The sequence below is a fragment of the Sciurus vulgaris genome, assembly GCF_902686455.1.
Source record: "Sciurus vulgaris genome assembly, chromosome: 5".
NCBI lineage: Eukaryota > Metazoa > Chordata > Mammalia > Rodentia > Sciuridae > Sciurus > Sciurus vulgaris.
In genome coordinates this window covers 14,643,420-14,662,117 of record NC_136465.1, presented here as the reverse complement: position 1 = coordinate 14,662,117, position 18,698 = coordinate 14,643,420, and the positions used below count along the sequence as shown (strand labels likewise).

The 18,698-nt window shown below is 58.3% G+C and overlaps 2 protein-coding genes across 3 annotated transcripts; both read right to left on the bottom strand.

Moving 5' to 3' along the window:
- Positions 1–1,919: 1,919 nt before the first annotated feature.
- Positions 1,920–17,459, bottom strand: HR (HR lysine demethylase and nuclear receptor corepressor). Of its 2 annotated transcripts, none has more exons than XM_079142359.1 (19): positions 17,319–17,459; positions 15,421–16,070; positions 13,908–14,697; positions 12,464–12,614; positions 12,196–12,383; positions 10,677–10,844; positions 9,814–9,903; positions 9,549–9,664; positions 8,432–8,513; positions 7,722–7,885; positions 7,369–7,605; positions 7,060–7,225; positions 6,856–6,925; positions 6,521–6,651; positions 6,251–6,370; positions 5,822–5,937; positions 3,879–4,043; positions 3,373–3,501; positions 1,920–3,171 (listed from the first exon to the last, which is right to left on the bottom strand). In XM_079142359.1, exons 2-19 carry the CDS (start codon positions 16,030–16,032, stop codon positions 3,109–3,111), a joined length of 3,558 nt encoding a protein of 1,185 aa, XP_078998485.1. In that variant the 5' UTR covers positions 16,033–16,070; positions 17,319–17,459; the 3' UTR covers positions 1,920–3,108. The 2 variants fall into 2 exon arrangements, with proteins under 2 accessions (XP_078998485.1, XP_078998486.1); XM_079142360.1 differs by having other exon boundaries at positions 10,677–10,841.
- A 30-nt stretch (positions 17,460–17,489) lies between these two features.
- On the bottom strand, positions 17,490–17,938 carry HRURF (HR upstream open reading frame). Its single transcript, XM_079142361.1, has one exon. The coding sequence runs from the start codon at positions 17,594–17,596 to the stop codon at positions 17,492–17,494; it is 105 nt and encodes a 34-aa protein (XP_078998487.1). The 5' UTR covers positions 17,597–17,938; the 3' UTR covers positions 17,490–17,491.
- Between the last annotated feature and the right edge of the window lie 760 nt (positions 17,939–18,698).

The window sequence follows — 18,698 nt, the reverse complement described above, 5'->3', positions numbered from 1 at the left end:
ACAAAGAAGTGGTGCTCCTCAAGGCTTTGGGAAGAAAAGAGTAGCCCAGCTGTTTACCTGGGACAGTGGGGAAGAGTGAGGGAGGGAGGGAAAGCAGCTGAGATGGTCTGCTGTGTGTCCTCCATTCTCAGAGGGGAAGAACTCTGCAGAAGTAGGAAGCTGTGCTGTGCAGTAGGCAGGAGTGGTCTGAGCCAGCCGGAAGGGGCATGTGCATGCACATAGGGTATGAGTCGGTGAGCAAACAGGCCTGGGGTAGGTGGCCTTATCGGGGACATGGGACTGATATGGGCAGGCAGCATGGGACGAGGGTGTCTGTGACACTAGAGATTACAGAGCAGCAAACTCTGTTTCTAGACAGAACAGTGAGGGTGAGGAAGTGGTCCAAGCTACAGGAGGGGGGGAGGTCTGGATGCAGAGTGGGCTTTGCACCAGCTCTCCTCATGACCTTGAGGGAGCCACATCCACCCTGAGGCCAGCTGTCAAATGAAGGCATTGTTGGATCCTGGAATAGAAAAGTCATATTAGTGGCAAAACTGGTGAAATTCCAGTGAAGTCTGTTGCTCTGCTGATGGGTCACATCAATATTAATGTCTTAGTTTTGATAAAGATACGTGTTTATGTAAGATGTTCCTATTAGGGGAAGCTGGGTAAAGGATGGCTGGGAGCTTTCTGTGCTCTTTGTGAAATGACTGCAAATCTAAAATTATTTCAAAATAAAAGGTCTGAGAATTTTAGAAGGAAAAAGGGGGAAGCAGGCATGAGACGTGCACACCCCAAGTTCACTTCCAGCTCTGCGACGGGTGCATCTGTGGTGTGTGCGCCAGAGGGAGAAAGACTAGGGACAGAAGGTGGACAATGAGCTCCTGACCTTGGCCAAACAGAGGTCCCAGGGCCTCTGTGGGGGCACAGTGCAGAGTACCCCAGGTCAAGTCTCTGGGTCAGTGTCCATCTGAACTGGCTCTATTCCCAGGCCTAGTCCTAGAACAAATGGACACAGGTCTGCCTACTGTTTGCAAAGAGTTGGACCACACAGGACCTTGAGGTGTATGGGAGAGGAACGAAGTGCAGAGGAGACAAGTTCTTGGGGAGAAGAGAGGCCCAGTGACTGAGCCTTCCCCACCCCAGTGGACAAAGTTCAGAGCAACATCTTTCCCAGGAAGGACCCTTTTGTGTTCTGGGGTGATATCAGGACAGGGCTGGGGAAGGTGAACTATAGGTAGGAATGTGTCATTCAGTGGGACTTGGACCATGATCAGCTATGAAGTGTATATTTTAGGAGAAGACAGAGAAGAGGGCAAGTTCATCTTTAAACTCCAGGAAGACTATAATATAAATGAGGTGACCTGAGTCAGAAAACTTGGTTCAAATCCCAGTTCTGCCACTAAAATTGCTATGTGACCTTGGGTGACTTCCTTCACCCGAACCTGCCTGTAGAGCTTCTATAAAATGGAAATAAATCATATCTATCCCAAAATAGTGATAAGGGATTAAAGGAGATCTTTTCAATGAAAGGTATTAAATATATTAAATGAAAACAACAGTACAGTAAAAATGTAGCAGGCCCTAACATTTTCTTTCCTTTTCTTTTTTAATCCCAAGAAAAAGTGAAAGTAACCAAATTCTCCAAACAATGAACAAACCTAATATTTTTCTTTTTAAATCAGGGGTGGTTATATAAATCATGACACAGCCACTGGGTGGAATGTGAGTAGCCGTTTAAAATGAAGGTTAGGCAGCAACGTGGAAGAGAGGGCGACACGGCGTTACGAGAAAGAAACCAAACACGAAACACACAGTTCAACCTGGACAGGACAGATCCCTGGGGAAACACGCCCAAACACTAGTAGTGGTTGGGTTGGGGTAAGCAGGGTTGGGTTTGCAGGTAACTTTCTTGTTTTCTAAAATGTTCAGAAAGTATGTTACATTTATAATAAAAAATTTTATTTAATAAAAAATCCCCAAACCACAGCAGGAACAAGTAGGTCTGCCAAGAGCTGGCTGAGATACACAGGGGAGGGCAGAGGGAGAGCCACACCAGAAGGGCCCAGGGACGGCGGGCGGGAGCAGAATGGCAGTGAAGCTCAGCCTTGGGCACTGTGGCCACCAAGGGTAGTCAGCTGGGCAGGGCTTCCTGGATTTCCCTCCAGGTCAGGGCAGACAGGAGGGCAGCTGTGGAGAAGCTGGGAGTTTGCTGGAAGCAGTGGGGCTCCAGAGTCCACAGGCCAGTGCTGCCCAGGGAGGCCACTTCAGTGCTGTGCCCGGGACTGTCTTGCCTGCTGTCACAGTCAGGAGCATCTTCAGGGGGCAACTCCCTGGGAGGCTCCAGGAGCCCAGACTCCCAGAAGAAAAGCAGGCAGTGGTATTCGAGGTCCCTGTCACTAGGTCCCCAGTCCCTACCTGCTCCCTCTCTGCCTCGGCTCTCCTCCCTCCCTAGGCCACGTGGTCTGCAGGAGCAGGGCCAACCACACTGGCAGCAGTCACAGAACAAGAGTTTAATGGAAATCACGAAGGCAGGAGGAGGGGGCAGGGGTGGCATCACGGTGTCCTCTCCAGCCAAGCCAGGCAGTCCCTGATGCCATCTCCTCCCCGCACCCACACTTCACAGCTCTTCTGGCAGGAGAGAAGAATTGTGGGGGCCCCCAGTCCAGCAGGTCTGCAGTGGGAAGAGCTGCCCGAGAGCCCAGGTGCGATAAGCAGAACTGGAGGCCAGGGCAGGACAGCAGGGGATGAGGCAGCAGAAGGAAGTGTTGCTTAGGCCAGAACGATGCCCGAGGTCCCCCAAAGAAGGGCTGTTTGTCTCCTGTGCCGGGGTGCAGGCGTTAAAGGGAGTCAGTCACCCTTAATATGGAGAGGGGTGGAGGGTGGAGCAGGTGCCAGCCTGCAAAGGTGAGTGCGAGCTGCTTCGGTGGCACTGTGGTTGTGGGTGTTAGGACCCAGGCAAGGGTGAGGAGTGGGGTACCCTGCTTGTGCCAGAGTGGTGTTTGTGGGATTGACCAAAAGTCCCCAAGTCCCCCGGCACCTTCCCTGGCTGAAGCCGCGCGAGGCAAAGCTGCAGCAGATGGAGCACCTGGACTACCTGCCTGCCACCCCACCCCACCCCCATGTCCCCTATTTGGCCTCCTCTAATGTCCCCACAGCCACCTTCACTGCTTGGAACACCGCCCAGTCCATCTAGGAAAAAGAGAGAGGACAGGAATTTTCAATCACATTCCAGGACCCGCAGCTCCCCCTCCCCCTCAAGGAAACCCTCTCCCTGCATAGGAGCCTGACTGCCCACCTGGCACGGAGCCGGGTCTGGCCTGCCCACCACAGCGCCGTGTCCCAGGGGGACTTGGACAGCACACTCAGCCTGCCGGCCAGTGTCACACTCACTTGGGCATAAAGCAGGTGGCAGTCAGGAGGCAGGCTGGGTCCCTGGTGACAGAGCTGAGCAGAGAGGGCAGAAGTCTCAGGGGACAAGAAGTGCTGGGTGACGCTGACTGTGCTCACCAGGCCCTGCACCTGTGCCAGGGAGGACATGGGCAGGAGGGTCAGTGGAGGCTCAAGGTCATGCACCCTCTCCCTACTTCTCTGGTCCCTGAGGTCTACTTCCTCTGATGTCCCCACCCAACTCTCAGAAGAGAGGTCCGGGATACAGTGTGTCCTAAACCAGACCAAGGGGATGCCAGAGGGCCACCGAGGAGGCCCTGGGGTGTGGCCACTTAGACTCGATGACTTCAAGACCCCACAGCTTCTGTCTGCTTCCTACCGCAGGCCATGGCTCCCTGCCCTGCCTAACTCTGGGGCCTGGAGAGAATGCTATAAGACCCTGGTGGTCTCTTGTCACTTGCTTCTGATACCCTGACCACCCTGCGGAGCCCCGCCCACAGGGGAAGCACCTGGTGGGGCGCCCCTGCCGGCACCAGCACGGCCTCTCCGGGGGCCTGCAGCAGGGTCCAGCAGCTCACGCCCCACTCCTCCCGTAGGCGCCGACGCAGCCCCGCGTCCAGGTAGCAGTTGCCTGGGGCACCAGGCTCCAGGGCCCCCGCCTCAGCAGGGCACACCTCAGGGAAGAGAAGGGGAGATGAGCCAGAGGTGGGAGGGAAGGGGGCCACAGGAGGACGGGGACATGTGCTTCACAGAAGCCAGGGGTGCAGGAGAGAGCCGGGACAGTCAGATCTCGAAGGGCAGGCAGGGGAGGGCACAGGATGGGAGAGAAAGGGGCTGGCGGTAGGGCAGGGTCAGCTCAGGGTGTCCCAACGAACATTCAGCTGGAAGGAGCTTAGAGGAAGGGATTGAGGGCACTGGAGCTGAGGGTCTAATCCTGCTTTCCCTGGAGCCAGCTGCCTTGCCCAGTCTCTGTGGCCCTGGGTGGCCCCTGCTCTCTCTCAATGGTGCTCCTTTCCCCAAAATCCAGCAAGATGTCCTGCATGATCCCCATTCATAAACTGCTACACCAGGCGTTACCGTCGCATCTGTGACTAGCCTGCCCTATGCTAAGGTGGGGGAACAGGGAGCTGTGGCTCCTGGGGAGACAATCCAAGACACTCAAGGCACTCTAAGATCCTGGATCCAGAAGGGCAAGGCCACACAGAGGATCTGGTTCCCAGTGGGTGGACAGGCTTGCTTGTTCAGACCAGGGCCTCTGCAGCAGGAACTGCTATGGGGGCCGACACTAGCCCAACCAGAGCTCCTAGGACAGGCAGGGACTCGTGGAGGCCACGGGAGGAGGTACCCAGGGAACACCTGCTGAGGTGAACGCCAGCATCATGCTCCAACTGGCCACCGGCTAGATCCACCCCCTTCAGCTAGGACCTCAGCCATTGTCCCTGGGCTTAGAGCTACAAGACTGGGCAGAGGGGGGCAGGGAAGGCTGGTGAACCAGACTAGACCCTAGAGATGTGCCAGCCAGGTGCCAAGGTTCCTTTGCCCAGAGATTCAAGTCCATCCTGAGGCTACAGCAGTGTGTTCCCAGGCCACCCTGTGAGAATGTACCCCCTCAGCCCTCTCCCATGAATCATCGTGTTGGGCCATATGGGACTGCCCACAGCCAACCACACCCTGACCAGACGAGGCTATGTGTTTATGACGGTGTGCCTGTCTGTTCCCTTCTGGATGTCCCAGCATCCGTGTGTGCCTCTGTAGGTGTGTGCAGGAGTGGTGGGGACAGCACCTTGGCGCGTGTGCCTTAGAGGGGTGACACTTCGTGGAAGTCTTTTCCCCAGGATAACTGGGGCCCAGCTGGACTCTGCAGCACAAGGCCCCTGTCCTGGCTGGGTCTCTCCTCTATCTGTCACCTGGTCTATCTCCCTCCGCCCTCTACCTAGCCAGCATCTCCCTTGGGCAGTCCCTCCTCATAGGGTGGAGCCATGAAAGGGGAGCAGCAGGGTTCCCCTTGGCCTTCTGCCAGTCTCACACCCCCAGAGCCCAGGAAGGGGAAGCTGCCTGGCCCAGGAGGAGCACATAGTAGTGACCTGGGTCGGAGAAGACTGAAGCTCCGAGCTCAGCTCTACCATGAACCTCCACTTTCTGGTCAACAAAATGAGACAGGGCAGAGGGAGAGCTACGGGGGGACATTAAAGTACCCAAGGCCCTTAGCACAATGCCCAGTCTACACCATTAGGTCCCCAGGCTCCTGCTACACCCTCCTCTTCCTTCAGAGTCCCTCCACAGCATGGGGGTCCTAGTCTGCCTTCCCCACCCCTGGTTGAATGAGTTGGGGCAGTCCGGCTCACCTGAGGGGCTGGGGTGGGGAGCAAGCACATGAGACAAGGACTCAGGTACACAAGACAAGTTCCCGGGCTGGAAAGGGGGCGGGGAGGTTTCCCGGTTCCCTCCTCACCATCTGGAGAAAGCGGCGGATGCGCTGGGCGTCCTGTGCCCGGAACACGTGCCACACGGTGCTGACCTGGCTACCAGGAGACCAGAGTCCCTCCCCATCCAAGCCTGAAAGGAAATCTGCAGGAGACAGATGGCTCAGGTGGGCCCAGAGCAGGTGGAGAAAGGCACCTTTGTCACTAGCTTGTTCCCCCTCTGCTCCCCAGCCCAAGAGCAACGTCTTTCTTTTCTTTTCCTCTCCTTTTTTTTTTAATGGTCCTGGATATTGAAACCAGGGTCAGTCTCACACACTATAGGCAAGTGCCACTGAGCTACACCCCAAACCCTTTTTATTTTATTTTGAGACCGAGTCTCACTAAGTTCTGATCCTCCTGCCTCGGCATTCCAAGTAGCTGGGATTATAGGCATGTGCCGTGGCATCTAGCTGACCCACCTTTCTGTGCCCGGTGCCAAGCAGGCAGTGGTGCCTCTGCATGAACCAGGATGTTAACCAGGTCAGCCACCTCCACGCAGAGGTTCTTGGTCCCCAGGTGTCCACGGTGTGAGCTCACACCTGCACGCAGATGGAGAATGGATGGTTTGGAACAGAATAAAAGAAGCACTGTGGGCCCCAGGACCTTGGCAGGGACACCAGTGTACCCCAAGATGACAGATACAAGGTGAGGGCAGGGAATGGCCAGGAGTGGCAGGGCACTGTACTCACCATGGGCCGCCCAGAGCTGGGGCTCCAGCAGATGCAGGGCGAGGCCCGGCGGGAGGTAGGAAGCCAGGTTGAGTTTCCCGTGGGGGGCACAGTACTCAGGGAGGGGCAGGCTGGACGCCAGGTTCTCCACCCTGCGGGCAGCAGGCTTCATGCTCAGCAGGTCCAACCTGAATGCCACGGGCCCCACCAGACACTCCCCCACCACACGAGGTGACTCCGGAGGGGAAGCTGACAGCACTGAGGGTCTCGGGGGTGGGGGGTGCTGAAGGAGGAGGGGTGGGAGGACAGGAACAGGATGGTGGTAGAGACGGGGCTGGCCTTGGTATTCCACACACCTGCTGATGTCCTCATCTCCCAGAGCTCGGTGCAGCAGGAGGACAGAGCCCTCGTCTGACTTTGGGCGCACTGGGGGAGAAGACAGAAGGCCATTGGCCTAGGAGGAGCTTGGCCCCTGGGTCCCTGTCCCAGTGGTAGCAACGCACAAGTATGGTCCCTGCCCTGGGCCCTACCTCCTGCCACCCCACGTTGGGAATACTTACTCTCGGGCTGAGAAAATCCCTCCCAGAAGGCTGTGCTGTCCAGGCTTGTGGGCTTGGGGGGCCCGTGGGGGGTCAGCGCCTGCACCTGGCCTCCAAGTGCTCCCAGCGCTCCCATCCCCCACAGGTTGCCCCGCAGTGTTCTCTGAATCCCTGACACCAACACGGGCTGCGGTGGGGAAGGAAGGAGGACAGGACATGGGAGGATGAGCGGAAGCCCACCGTGGCGGGACCGGGCGTGTCGTGACCACCCGGACAGCTGGGGCGGATAACCGGCCTGCAGGGGGCGAGCTGAGGTGCTGGGAAGCTCACCTGGCCCTGCCTCCAGTGCTCCTGGAAGAGGCGGAAACCTCGCCGAGGCCTGGGCTCCTGCAGCCACAGCAAGGCCCCCGGGGGCTGCAGCCGGGGCCTCACTGGTGAGAGGGGCAGGCTCAGGCCCTTGCGCAGGCCCGGCCCTGCTCGAAGGCTGGGCCCCAGGGCTTTCTCCTGGATCTTCCGTTCCACTACCTGGGCAATGATGCTGTCCAGGATGTTGGTGATGCGGTCATCCTGTGGGCAGGGAGGGAAGCAGGGCAGCAGGGCTCAGGACCCATCTGGCCCCACAGAGACTGTGGCCCTGTCTCTGGTCCCCAGACTCCCAGCCCTCCCTGCGTGCCCTTGCTCACGCTGGGCAGAGCAGGAGTAACGGGGGCAAAGGCCATGTGGATCCGCTCGTGCCCCAGGCAGAGTTTGACAGCAGTAGAGGCCAGCAGTTCACAGAGAGAGGGACAAGGCAGGGGCCCTCGGCTGGCACGGTCCTCTGTCGGGGTCTCAGTGGAGTCTGGGGTCTCTGCTGGGGAAGAGAATCGTAAGGGACTTCCCTTTTGGCCCTTTCCCTTTGCCTCACAAGGCGGCTCCCACTCATGTGGCGGGTCTGCTCTCCTCACAGCATCCGCCATCCTAACTGAGGGGACCTCCTAACCTTCGCCCAAAGGCAGCTCCAGAGCCTCTTGAAACTCTGGCCTAGAACCACAGTCTGACTGGAGAGGAAGCTGGGAGACCTGTCTCCAGTGGAGGTGGGGTGGAGGTGGGGATGGCTGTCTTCTTTCTTCTTTTTGCGGGGTGGGTACTGGGGATTGAACCAGGGGCACTTTACCACTGAGCTATATCCCGCCTGCCCTTTTTATATTTTTATTTTGAGACGGAGCCTTGCTCAGTTGCTGAGGCTGACCTCAAATTTGTGATTCTCCTGACTCAGCCTCCTGAGTTGCTGGGATTACAGGCGTGTGCCACCATGCCCAATAAGGGTGGCCATTTTCTAAAGCAACGGCAGCTTGTTCCTGGACCCTTCTGCTGCCCCCTGCCCCACTGCATCACTGTCCGAGGAGCCACTCACCCTCTTTGATGTCCTTGGTCCTGTTGGGATCCCCATTGCAGGAAGGTTGTGGAGTTGAGGGAGTCTTCTCTGTCGGCTCCTTCTATTAAATTCCCAATCCAAGCAGAGGTTTTTAAAATGGCAGCTACAACTCAACTCAACCCCCAAGAATTAATGGTGACTGCTTGTAAGTCCTAAAATTGTGTTCACAGCTGTAAGTATTATAGGATATAATGTGAGGAGAGAAGAAACTACTCATGGACTTCTCCATACAGTATGATCTAAAGTATACTAAAATAAATGCAAATAAACATATTAACCAATGACTGGAAAGAAATATGTCAAAATGTTAATGATGACATGCAAGGTCATTATTGTTTTCTTCCTCATGCTTTGTACTTCCCAAAGTTTCCACAAGGGGTATGGGGCACAGGGTCTGATACACAAAATGTGCTTAGAGAAGTATTTCTTTCTTTTCTTTTCTCCCATCCTTCCTTCCTTCCTTCCTTCCTTCCTTCCTTCCTTCCTTCCTTCCTTCCTTCCTTCCTTCCTTCCTTTTCTCTCTCTCTCTGTCTCTCTCTCTCTCTTCCTTTCTTTCTTTTTTGGTACCAAGGATTGAATTCAGGGGCACTCGACCACTGAGCCAGCTGCTCAGCCCTATTTCGTATTTTATTTAGAGACAGGGTCTCACTGAGCTGCTAGTGCCTTGCTTTTGCTGAGGCTGGCTTTGAACTCAAGATCCTCCTGCCTCAGCCTCCTGAGCTGCTGGGATTGCAGGCATATGCCACCACACAGGCAAGAATGATAACTTTTATCATAAAAACACGAACTTCATAAAAACTTGGCAACGTGCATGTTGAGTATCTACTGCGCTTGGTGCTGGAAACACGGAACTAGAAGAAGCATGAACTGGAACAGGACTCAATGCAGGCAGGGAGTAAGGGGGTGTGGAGGTGTGGCTGGCCCTCCCTGCTAGGATTCTAACCCCCAGGAGAAGTGACGAAGTAGCCAAATTCCACTGGCTTCTGTGACCCTCTTCATCCCCATTAAGAGAAGGCCCAGCCCCTTACAAGGCACGCTACCCAATCCTGGGGCCTCCTGTCAGTCTTTGTCAACGGAGCCATGCCCTGGTTCTTACCTGCTGGACTCCATCTGCAGTGGCCCACACCCGGGCATCAGTTTGGCAGGGGCAATGACCCCGGATGTCAAACTTGACCCAGACCTGGTGCATGGCAGTGCTCAGTTCTGTCAACACTGGGGGTAGAGAGAAGAGTGGGAGGTTGGTGGGGAGTGTAGGCCAGCAACCGAGAGGGCATGGCACCAGGGTGAGGGACAACCAGACAGGAAGCTGGTCTCCCTCAGGACCCACCCACTGCACGCTCCACCCCTCCATGATGGCTCACCCTGGCTAGAGACAAACTGGGTCAGCATCAGAGAACAGGCAGTGTGCCCAGCCTCCTGGGCACACTCCTCCGTGAACTGCTCTGGAGAGCCTGTGGGGTGGGAAGGGAGAAGCTGCAGGTCCAGAAAGCAAGGTAACCATGGGTTAAGGTCAGGGAAGCAGGCCAAGGACATGATATTAAATCAGGGGCTCAACAAGCCATAAAGCTTGTTGCTTTCTGGGAAACTTAGGCACAGAGTGACACAGGATTCTTTGCCTACAGAAAGCAAAAGCTTTCATATGCTGAGATACTGCAAAATCTCAAAGTGGTCATGTGGCAGAGAATGTTCCAGAATGTTTCTGATTCTGGAAATTTTTTTAGCCATATCTCTTGGAACACTGATAAACTTCAAGAACTCAGGTGGTTGGGTTGAAACAAGGAAAAGAAAACCAAGAATTATGAAAAGAATGGGATACAGTCAGAAGGTCTAAGTCTAAATCCTGGCTGTAACATTTACTAGCTGTTGGTCATGGGCAAATCACTTAACCTCTCTGAGTTTTTCTTATCTGGAAAATGGAGGCAATCATACCCACCTCACAGTGTTACAACAGGTTTAAAAAGATGCAAGCTGAGCAAAATGGGAGGCATAGAGTAGGCACCCGACTTCTCTTAAGGGTGGGCAAGGATACAGGCGTGGCCCTTGATCTGAGGAGAGGGAAAGTTCTGCTCTACGGGGCAAGGAGCAGCTGTGGCTGAGGCCTGGGCTGGGCAGGGGGGAGGCTCTTCAGAGAGAGGCAGCCAGGAAATGGCCGCACGCCCTAGTGCAGGCCCTCAGCAGCCTCCCTCTCTGCCCACCCACTCTCAGCCCCTTGGCCTCTCCCTACCTGCTTTGTCCCGGGCCCTCCCAGCACCAGACATGCGACCACAGGCCACACACAGCCGGTGGCTGCAGCGGGGGCATCTCCAGTGAGTGTTGAAGAGTCCATGGTGGCAACGACTACAGCAGCGAGGCGTGCCCGGGCTGTCCTCAGTCATGGCTGGCCCCCGGCCTGCTGACCACAGGAGAGATCAGGGTCAGGGGGCTGAAGACAATGCCCCTTCAGCTTCACATGGGAAGCCTCCAGGTAGAGTGGGGAGGAGCACGGAGCAGTTTCCAGCGAGAGCCACCTGAGGAGGGAGACAGGCCCCTTGATTCCCCCCTACTTACTCAGCAGCCCCTGACAAGAACCCCCCTGCAGAAACCACCCCCTCAGGCAAAGCCCTCCAGGACAGCGGGGGCTTTAGCTTCCCAGGCCTGTCCAGAGATTTCGCCACTGGGCCTGAATTAATAATCCATACCACTTCCAGCACATTCCTTCATCCAACTCCCTGCCTCCCGAGCCCTACTTGCTACCAGAAACAGAAGGACATGGCCACTGCTCAGGTGGACTTTCCTGCAGGGGACGCTGTGTTTTCAGAGGGAACCTCAAGAGCCACATCTGTCTTTACCCATAGGAGTGGATTTTATTTTTAAGAGCAAAATTTCAGATTAAGCCATCTTTGTACCCATTCAGCAAGCACCTGGACATGTGCTGGGGTGGGGACTTCCAGCTGCTCAGGACTGGGTCCCTGCCCTCCCAAGACTCATGCTCCAGGTGGTGAGATGGACCCACTGACACACGGTGACTATGTGCCAGGAGCGAGGTGTGGTGGGGCAACTTCACAAGTGGGCCCCAAAGTATGAGTAAGTTTTCATGCACCAGGTAGGAAGGGAGGAGCAGGGTATTCCAGACTGGGAACAGCCAGCGCCACGGCCCCAGGGGATGGACAAGCTGGGGGAGATCTGGGAAGGGAAGGATAGATGGGTGTGCATACTGGGAATCCAGCTGGGAACAATAGGAGCCAACAGAAGCTGACAGTAGCTGGCTGAAGAAAATTAGGGTGCTGGACTTTCTGGGGCAAGAGGAGCCACAAGTGATCTCTACACCCCGCCCCTTCCAGCGCCAGGCAGGCCCAGGGCTGTGTGTTAGAGACCACTGGGGTGCAGTAGAGGCAAGCCCGAGGGACAGCCTGGAGCTGAGGACCGCACTGCACGCCCTCCAGTCTTTAACATCAGCAGGAATCCCACCAGCCTCCCGGGCCCATGCGCCTCACCACCCCAGTAAGCCTCCCCGCCTCCCAGGTTCCTGCAGACACTTGCACTTGGCCCTGCTTTCCCCACAAGCCCTAAGGCTCTCTGGGAATTGGGCTGGACCAGGTTTTACACTTCCCAGCATCCCCCACCCAAGCCAGAAACCTCAGCGTTGACTAAGAGACCGAGTCAGGAGTCAGGACAGACGAGGCAGGAGCTCTCCTGAGGCCACGGCGGGCCTGGGAAGCCACGGCGTGGGGGGAGGGGCGCGGCGGAGAGGGAGGCCGGCTCACCTTCGCGCTGCGCCCAGGCCAGGGCCTCCCGCTCCCTCCGCAGCAGGCGGCATAGTCGGTCCCCCAAACCACTCAGCAGGTGCTTGGCGAGGCCCCTGCTGAGTCCAGCTTCAGGGCCAGACCCTCCTCCCTCCTCAGAGCTGCTCGGGGAGTCTTCCTCCTGCCGATGCTCCCCTCCCAGAGGCAATCTGTAGACCAGGCAAAAGCATGTGAGGAGGGAGCCCCAGGCCAGAGGAGGGGATGCTGGGGCAGCCAAGGCAAGGCTCACCTCCGAGGGCGCCGGGAGTGGCAGGTCGGCCCGCCCACCTCTCCAGCTGCCTGGGCACAGCTTTGGCATTGAGTGATGCCTGCCGACAGGGCTGAGCAAGGTATGTCCTGAAGTCCGGGGTCCTTCAGGCTGGTCCTGCCATCTTGGGGTCCTAAGGGGACAGTGCAGCTGGTCAGGAGTTTAGGTTTCTGGGGCTCATGCCAAGCCCAGCCCCCATCTCAGCACCCACCCCTTCAATACACTCAGTCCAGGCTCTTGCCCCAGGCCTGGGAGGCGTAATGCAGAACCAGCAAGAGCAGGCCAGGAAGCCAGAAGGTTCACACACAGACTGAGCAGTGGCCTGCCTTCCTCTGTTTTTATTCCTGACTCGGTCTCTCATGCCTGGCATGGCCTGATGCCAAGGGAAGGGGTGTCTGGTATCAGGCCCAGGGCTTTGAGCAACTGGAGCGATGGTCCTCACACAAGTGTGGGATCCTTCCAGTGTAGAGTCTGGAAGCTCCACCGCGCGTTTAGGCGATACCGCTGGCTGCGTGACAACGTGAGGGGACAATCCCAACGCGGACAGACGGATGGAGGGTGCCGGAAAGTGAGAAGGCTGGAAAGTTTCAACACAGGCCACAGGTGCAGTCACCCAAGCAGGCGAGGGAGCCAACTACTTCCCAGACCAGACTGAGGTCTGGGAGGCACAGACGGACCCATGCCAGGTGCAGAGGTATTTGGTCAAGGCCAAGGAGATAGTCCTGATCCACAGCCAGTAGTTCAGAAGGCTGGGAAATTAGGTGATCTTAAAGAACCCATCAGTACCAGAACCCTCTGTGAAGGACAGACATCATGTAGCAGCAGAGTCCAGGATGTGCCCAAGGTCCTAACGGTGGAGAGTCCAAACTGAGCCTCCGTGATCCAGCTGGGCAACAAGCAGGACAGGGGATCCTTCAGGAGAGGTGATGCTCAAACCAGGATTTGTAGCACAAATAATCACAGCAATGAATATTTACTGAATGTTTACTAAGAGCCACCAATTCTATCATGCCCTCGATGTGAATTATTACAGTATTCAATCCTTGCAGCAAAGTTCATGAGGTAGGCACATCTTTTATCCCCATTTTATAGATGACACAACTGAGGCCCAGAAAGGTGAAGTTGTTTGCCCAAGTCGCACAGCTACTGATCAGCAAAGTCAGGAAGCAGGCACTTTGACTCCAAAGCCCAGGCTGCCACCAACACACCATGGCTTGGCAGGAGATGGGGAGATGGCAATCATCAGCTGGAAGGCGGAAGGCTCTGGCTGTAGATGCTGAGAAGCCCCAGAGAGCCCCAGAGATTGAGGCAGGAAACGGACAACTGGGTGTAGTCCGTCTTAGAGCACCTGTGGACCCTGTCCCCCACAGAGCCCCAGCTGGGCTCTTGCTCCCAGTAAGGCTGCCAAGCCCCCCTCGGCCCTTACCTTTCTGTTCCTCATGCTGTTCTGCCTCTGCCTTGTTCCCTACTGATGTGTCCAGCATCTCCTGCCAACCTCCAGTCCCCTGCCCCATGGTGCCTGGGAAAGGATCAGGTGGGCGCTTGGGGGCAGGGCCACCAGCTGCTCCCTGGACCTCAGGGCTGCCTGCCCTCTTGAGGGCCCGGAGCTGGGCAGCTGAACTCTTCTCTTCCTCAGGACAGTCGCCTGGACACCCAAACTGCTCCGAGTGCCGCGTGAGCCACGTCTTCTTCAGCTTGGTGTGGTGGCTCGGCGGGCAGGCCCTGGGACCAGGCACCTTGCTCACTGCCTCGCTGGATTCACGGGGCCCACTGGTCCCCTCCTCCAGGCCCTCCTGGCACTTTCCACAGGAACCAAGATCCCCCTCTCTAGCAGGTGGGTGGGATGAGCAACAGCCCCCCTGGGTAGTGGGAGGCCCAGGAGAGGGGCACCTGGGTGTGGCTGGTGGCCCCAGGGGGTACCCAAGGCTGCCACTGCCTGGCACAGCCCAGACATTGCCAAGAGTATGAACCAGGCCTGGGGGACAAGTGGGCCAGGGGGGCCGGGGAACAGGGTCTGGATGCCCCAGGAAAAGTGGGCAAAGATTCTGCTGCCTGCCAGCTCCTGTCTCCCCATCCCTCAGGTGGAGTGAAAGGCCTTCTGCCTCTCGGGCTCTCTGGAGGTGCCCACCAGGGGCTGAGCCCAGCAGGCCAGGTTCCAAGGTGACCAAGGGCTCCTTTGCCAGCCTGAGAGTGCTCGGATCCTTGTGATAAAAGCCCTAAGAGTGGAGAAAGAGTTAAGTTAGTGCTGGCTTGGTTCCCAGGACTTAAAAGGACAGGCAGGACCAACACCAGCAGTTGTCATAAATAAAATACTGCTGCTGCGAAACCACCGAGCAGCTCCCTGATTGGGTGATAAATGGCACTGCCCTGGGTCCCCTCAGTGGTTCCTCATTGCCCTGGGATCCCTCCAGAGCCTCCCCGGGGATTTTTTGGACTTCACCACAATCTACAACTAACGTCAGCTCATGGCTGACACCGTCAGTGGGCACCTGGGACCTATTTGGATGATTGGGTGCCTTAACCCATACTAGTTTTTAAGTATTTTAAAATCTCAAACTGGGAATGGGGTTGCCTATGGGAGAGGAGCCTTAGGTGCAAGTCATGAGGTCCCCAGCACATCCCATTCCCAGGTAGACAGAGGCCTTGCCTATCCTCTGCCCCAGGACAAGGCCACACATATGAAGGGCAGAGTTTTCAAGGCCTTGGCCTGGATGGACAGTGGGGAGTCAGTGGCTGCAAAAGCCCGAGGGCAAGGGAGGACCAGTGACACAGAGCTGCTCAGGGGGCTGGCTGCACAGGCTGACTCCAGGGGACAACTCTGAACTCCTCCAGGCGAAGGAGCCTCATCTTTCATCAGAACGGCCAGGCAGAGTGGCACCGTTAAGCTACATTGTGTGTCCTGAGCTCCAGGTACCTACCCCCTCTGCTCCAGCACTCACCTTGCTGCCTAAGCTGAAGGCGGAGGGCACTTTGGGCTGGCCTCCAGAGTACACCCAGGGGTGCGGGGCCAAGGGCCAGTCACATGGACGCTCTGGGGGCAGACTGGATACTAGGTAGGGCGGCAAGCAGGTGGGCACCCAGAAGGGAGCTCGCTCCAAGATCTTGGTCTCCAGCAGGAAAGGGCAGTGCACAGGTCGGAAGGCCACAGGGTCACTCTTGGCGTGGCCACCACTATGCTCAGGAATAAGGGGGCCATAGCGAGGCGGGCATGCCGGCCCGCAGAAGGCTAGTGGATGGGCCAGCATCGCCTCTTTCCAGCGCAGTCCTTCCTTGCTACCCAGCCAGCTGGTCTTCCTCTCCCCATTGCGGGGGCCCTCACCCTCCACCAGCGGGAGTGTGTCCTTGGGGCCCTGAGGGAAGCCAGGAGGAAACCAGGAGTCTGGGGTACTCAGGACGCCCCTCCAGAAGGGAGCGGGCTCTCCCAGGCACAGTGCCCCATGGCGCAGGCTATCCTGCAGTGGAGTACCAGGCTCCTGTCCCACGATGCCGTTCTCAGGGGCTGTCTTCTCCCAGGCTGGGGTGTCCTTCAGGAAGCTGGGAGTGCTCTCCATCACTCTCCTGCCCTCATGGGGCTCTCCCAGGGGGGTCCCTAGAGCATTACCACCGAAGTATGAGTTCCTTGGGCACATGCCCCAAGCAATTTTACTGCTGGTACAGAGCGGGCACCGCCCTGGCAGCACCAAAGTGGCTCAGACCAGTAAGGCAAGTGCCAGCCCACAGCCAGGCATCATGTAACCTACCATGTGTGGCCTGAAGGATCATGTCTGGGTGGGATGCTCCAGCATGGGGAGCTCCCCCCTTCCCCCAAATTCTGTCCCCACCTGAATTTGAGGGAGCATGTTCAGCAGAGGCTGCCATTTCTAGGATGACATGTTCTGACCTCACAGAACCAGGGAACCCAAGAGTTTAACTCTGTGGAAGGTGGGAGCACAGGAAGGCTGAATCCTGGCCCTGATTGTCACCTACTGTGTGACCTTGGGCAAGTCTTCTTGTTCCTCCTCTAAGCCTCAGTATACCCAGGTACAAAAGGGGGCTCAGGTCTCCAGGGACTCTTCCCAAACAGCAGCTTGTTGTTTTGGGGGTGCTGCTTGCCAACCTCCGCCTCCAGCCCCAGCTAGACAAGACTGGGACGTGTAAGTCAGGTAGACTGGAGTCACTGGGAAGGGCAGCTGGCCAGGGCTGCTTGCTGCTGTCTCCCTATACCTGGGCAGCCCTGAATCAGACTTCCCACGCTCCAGTTTCTTGGCTTATTCCCGCAGAGCCCCAGGACAACGGCCCATGTGGCTAGGATCTGTGGTGGCTGGTCAGGGGAAGAGTGAGACAGCAAAAGACAAGGGACTAAGAGGTTGCGGCTGGGTTGGTTAAAGCTGCCCTCGCTCTGCCGGCAACGCCGGGGTGCCGCTGGTAACTGCAGCCTGGCGGGGGGGGGGGGGGGGGGGGGGGGGGAAGAGGCGGGGAAAGCGGGCTGGGCCCCAGAGAGAGAAGCAAGGGAGGGAAAATTGAACGTGTGCGCGAGGGACCAGGATGACAGGTGGCACCAGAGCGGCAGCACTCTCTTGGCGCAGTTCTCTCCGCCGGCCCGCGGAAGCCCAGAGAGGGAGATGCGGACCAGTGGCAGAGGGTGCCTGGGCTTTCCGGAGCCGCCACTCCCAGCTGTCCAGCCCCTAGTAGGGGCATCCTAACTTCTCGGTGGGAGGATGTGCGGCCCAGCCCAGAGGGGCACGGGAAACTCATTCCCTGCGTGCGCCGCGGGCTCGGCTCGGAATTCCCCGCCGGGAGAGTCCCCTGAACATTAGGATGCCACGGTGCCCCCCGGGCGCCCCCTCTCGGCACTTACCTGGGCTTCACGGACCCGGCGCGGCGCGGGCGGCGGCGGTCCTGTTGGCCGGTGCCGGACACCCGCTCCCCATGGGCCGGCTCGGGGCCTCCCGGCCGACGGGCGAGGACGCGTTCTCCTGCTCGCTGCTCAGCGCGCTCGCGTTCTCTTTCCCCCCGGGCGGCGGGGGCGCTCTAGGGCCGCAGGTTGGAGGGGTCGGACTCCGGGATCTGCAGGATGCGGCACACGGCGCGGATCGGCCGCACCAGCTTCTGGGCCGAGGCCGTGGGTTGCGCCATGGGACGCCGAGACTCCGTGCTGCGCCTTGCGGAGGGCCGGGCCGGGGCTAGGGAGCGAGTGCCCCCGGAGGGAGAGAAGGAGCCGGGCCGGGGGGAACGCGCGCCCCGGGTCGGAGATGGCGGAGTTGGGGGAAAGGTCGAGGGGCCGGGGAAGGGGGTCGTGCCTGGAAAGAGGGCCGATCCCGTGACCCAGGAGAGAGGCACCAGCGAGGGCGCAGCACCGCGCAGCGCGGCTAATGGAGGGAGAGCGCGGCGGAGAGCGCAGCAGGACCTCTGATCGCCATCGCCAGACGCGCAACTGAGAGTGGGGAAGCTGTTCCGCCGGTTTCCTCCTCCAGCACCCTGCGGGAAACAGGAGCCCGTGATTCGGCGGCCCCGCCTGGGCCTGCCCCCTCCTGAGCCCCGGGGGCTTCCGCCAACGCCCCGGCGATGCCACCGGCTGCGCACGGGGAGAATGAGCCCTTTGTTCCCCCCTCCCCCCGCGGCACCCGGGCGCCTGCCGAGAGAGGCTCCCCCGGGGCAGCGTGCCAGCTTCCCAGCCGCCCCACCCTCCCGTGGGCCCGGCCCCGGAGCCTGGCAGGCGGGCAGCACCCCCACTATAGGTGCCAAGCCCGGGAACTGGAGCAAAGGGCGGGAGGGGCCGGACCAGGCCACGGTGGGGCGGGGTGCCCCCCGGGGTACCAGGGCGGGGCGGCTGGGAGGGGGCAGTGCCAGAGCTGGCAGGGGCAGTCGGGTTCTCACGGGTCAGTGATGGGCGCTCTGACCCACGCCAGCAGGGCCTGTGCCTGCTGGACCACTCTCTCCCGGTCCTCTCCAGCTCTGGCACATGGGCACACCCCTCTGGCTGGTGTCTGCTCTACCTCATCCTCACCTGGCCAAGCTACTCTTCATGGTCCCGACACCCAAGCCCCTTTCCAAGGCCCACACGGCACAAAGTGCTGTGCTTAGAAGTCTGAGAGGGACTTCTGTCCAATCTGTCTAAGAGCTTTGGATTCACCAAGTGCCCAGAGAGGTGATGGGACCAGAGAGGCTCCATCGGGCCTTGCATTCCAGGGTTTGTGGGGTCAGCCGCATCCCCAGTGTTCCTAGTGCTCCCAGGCCT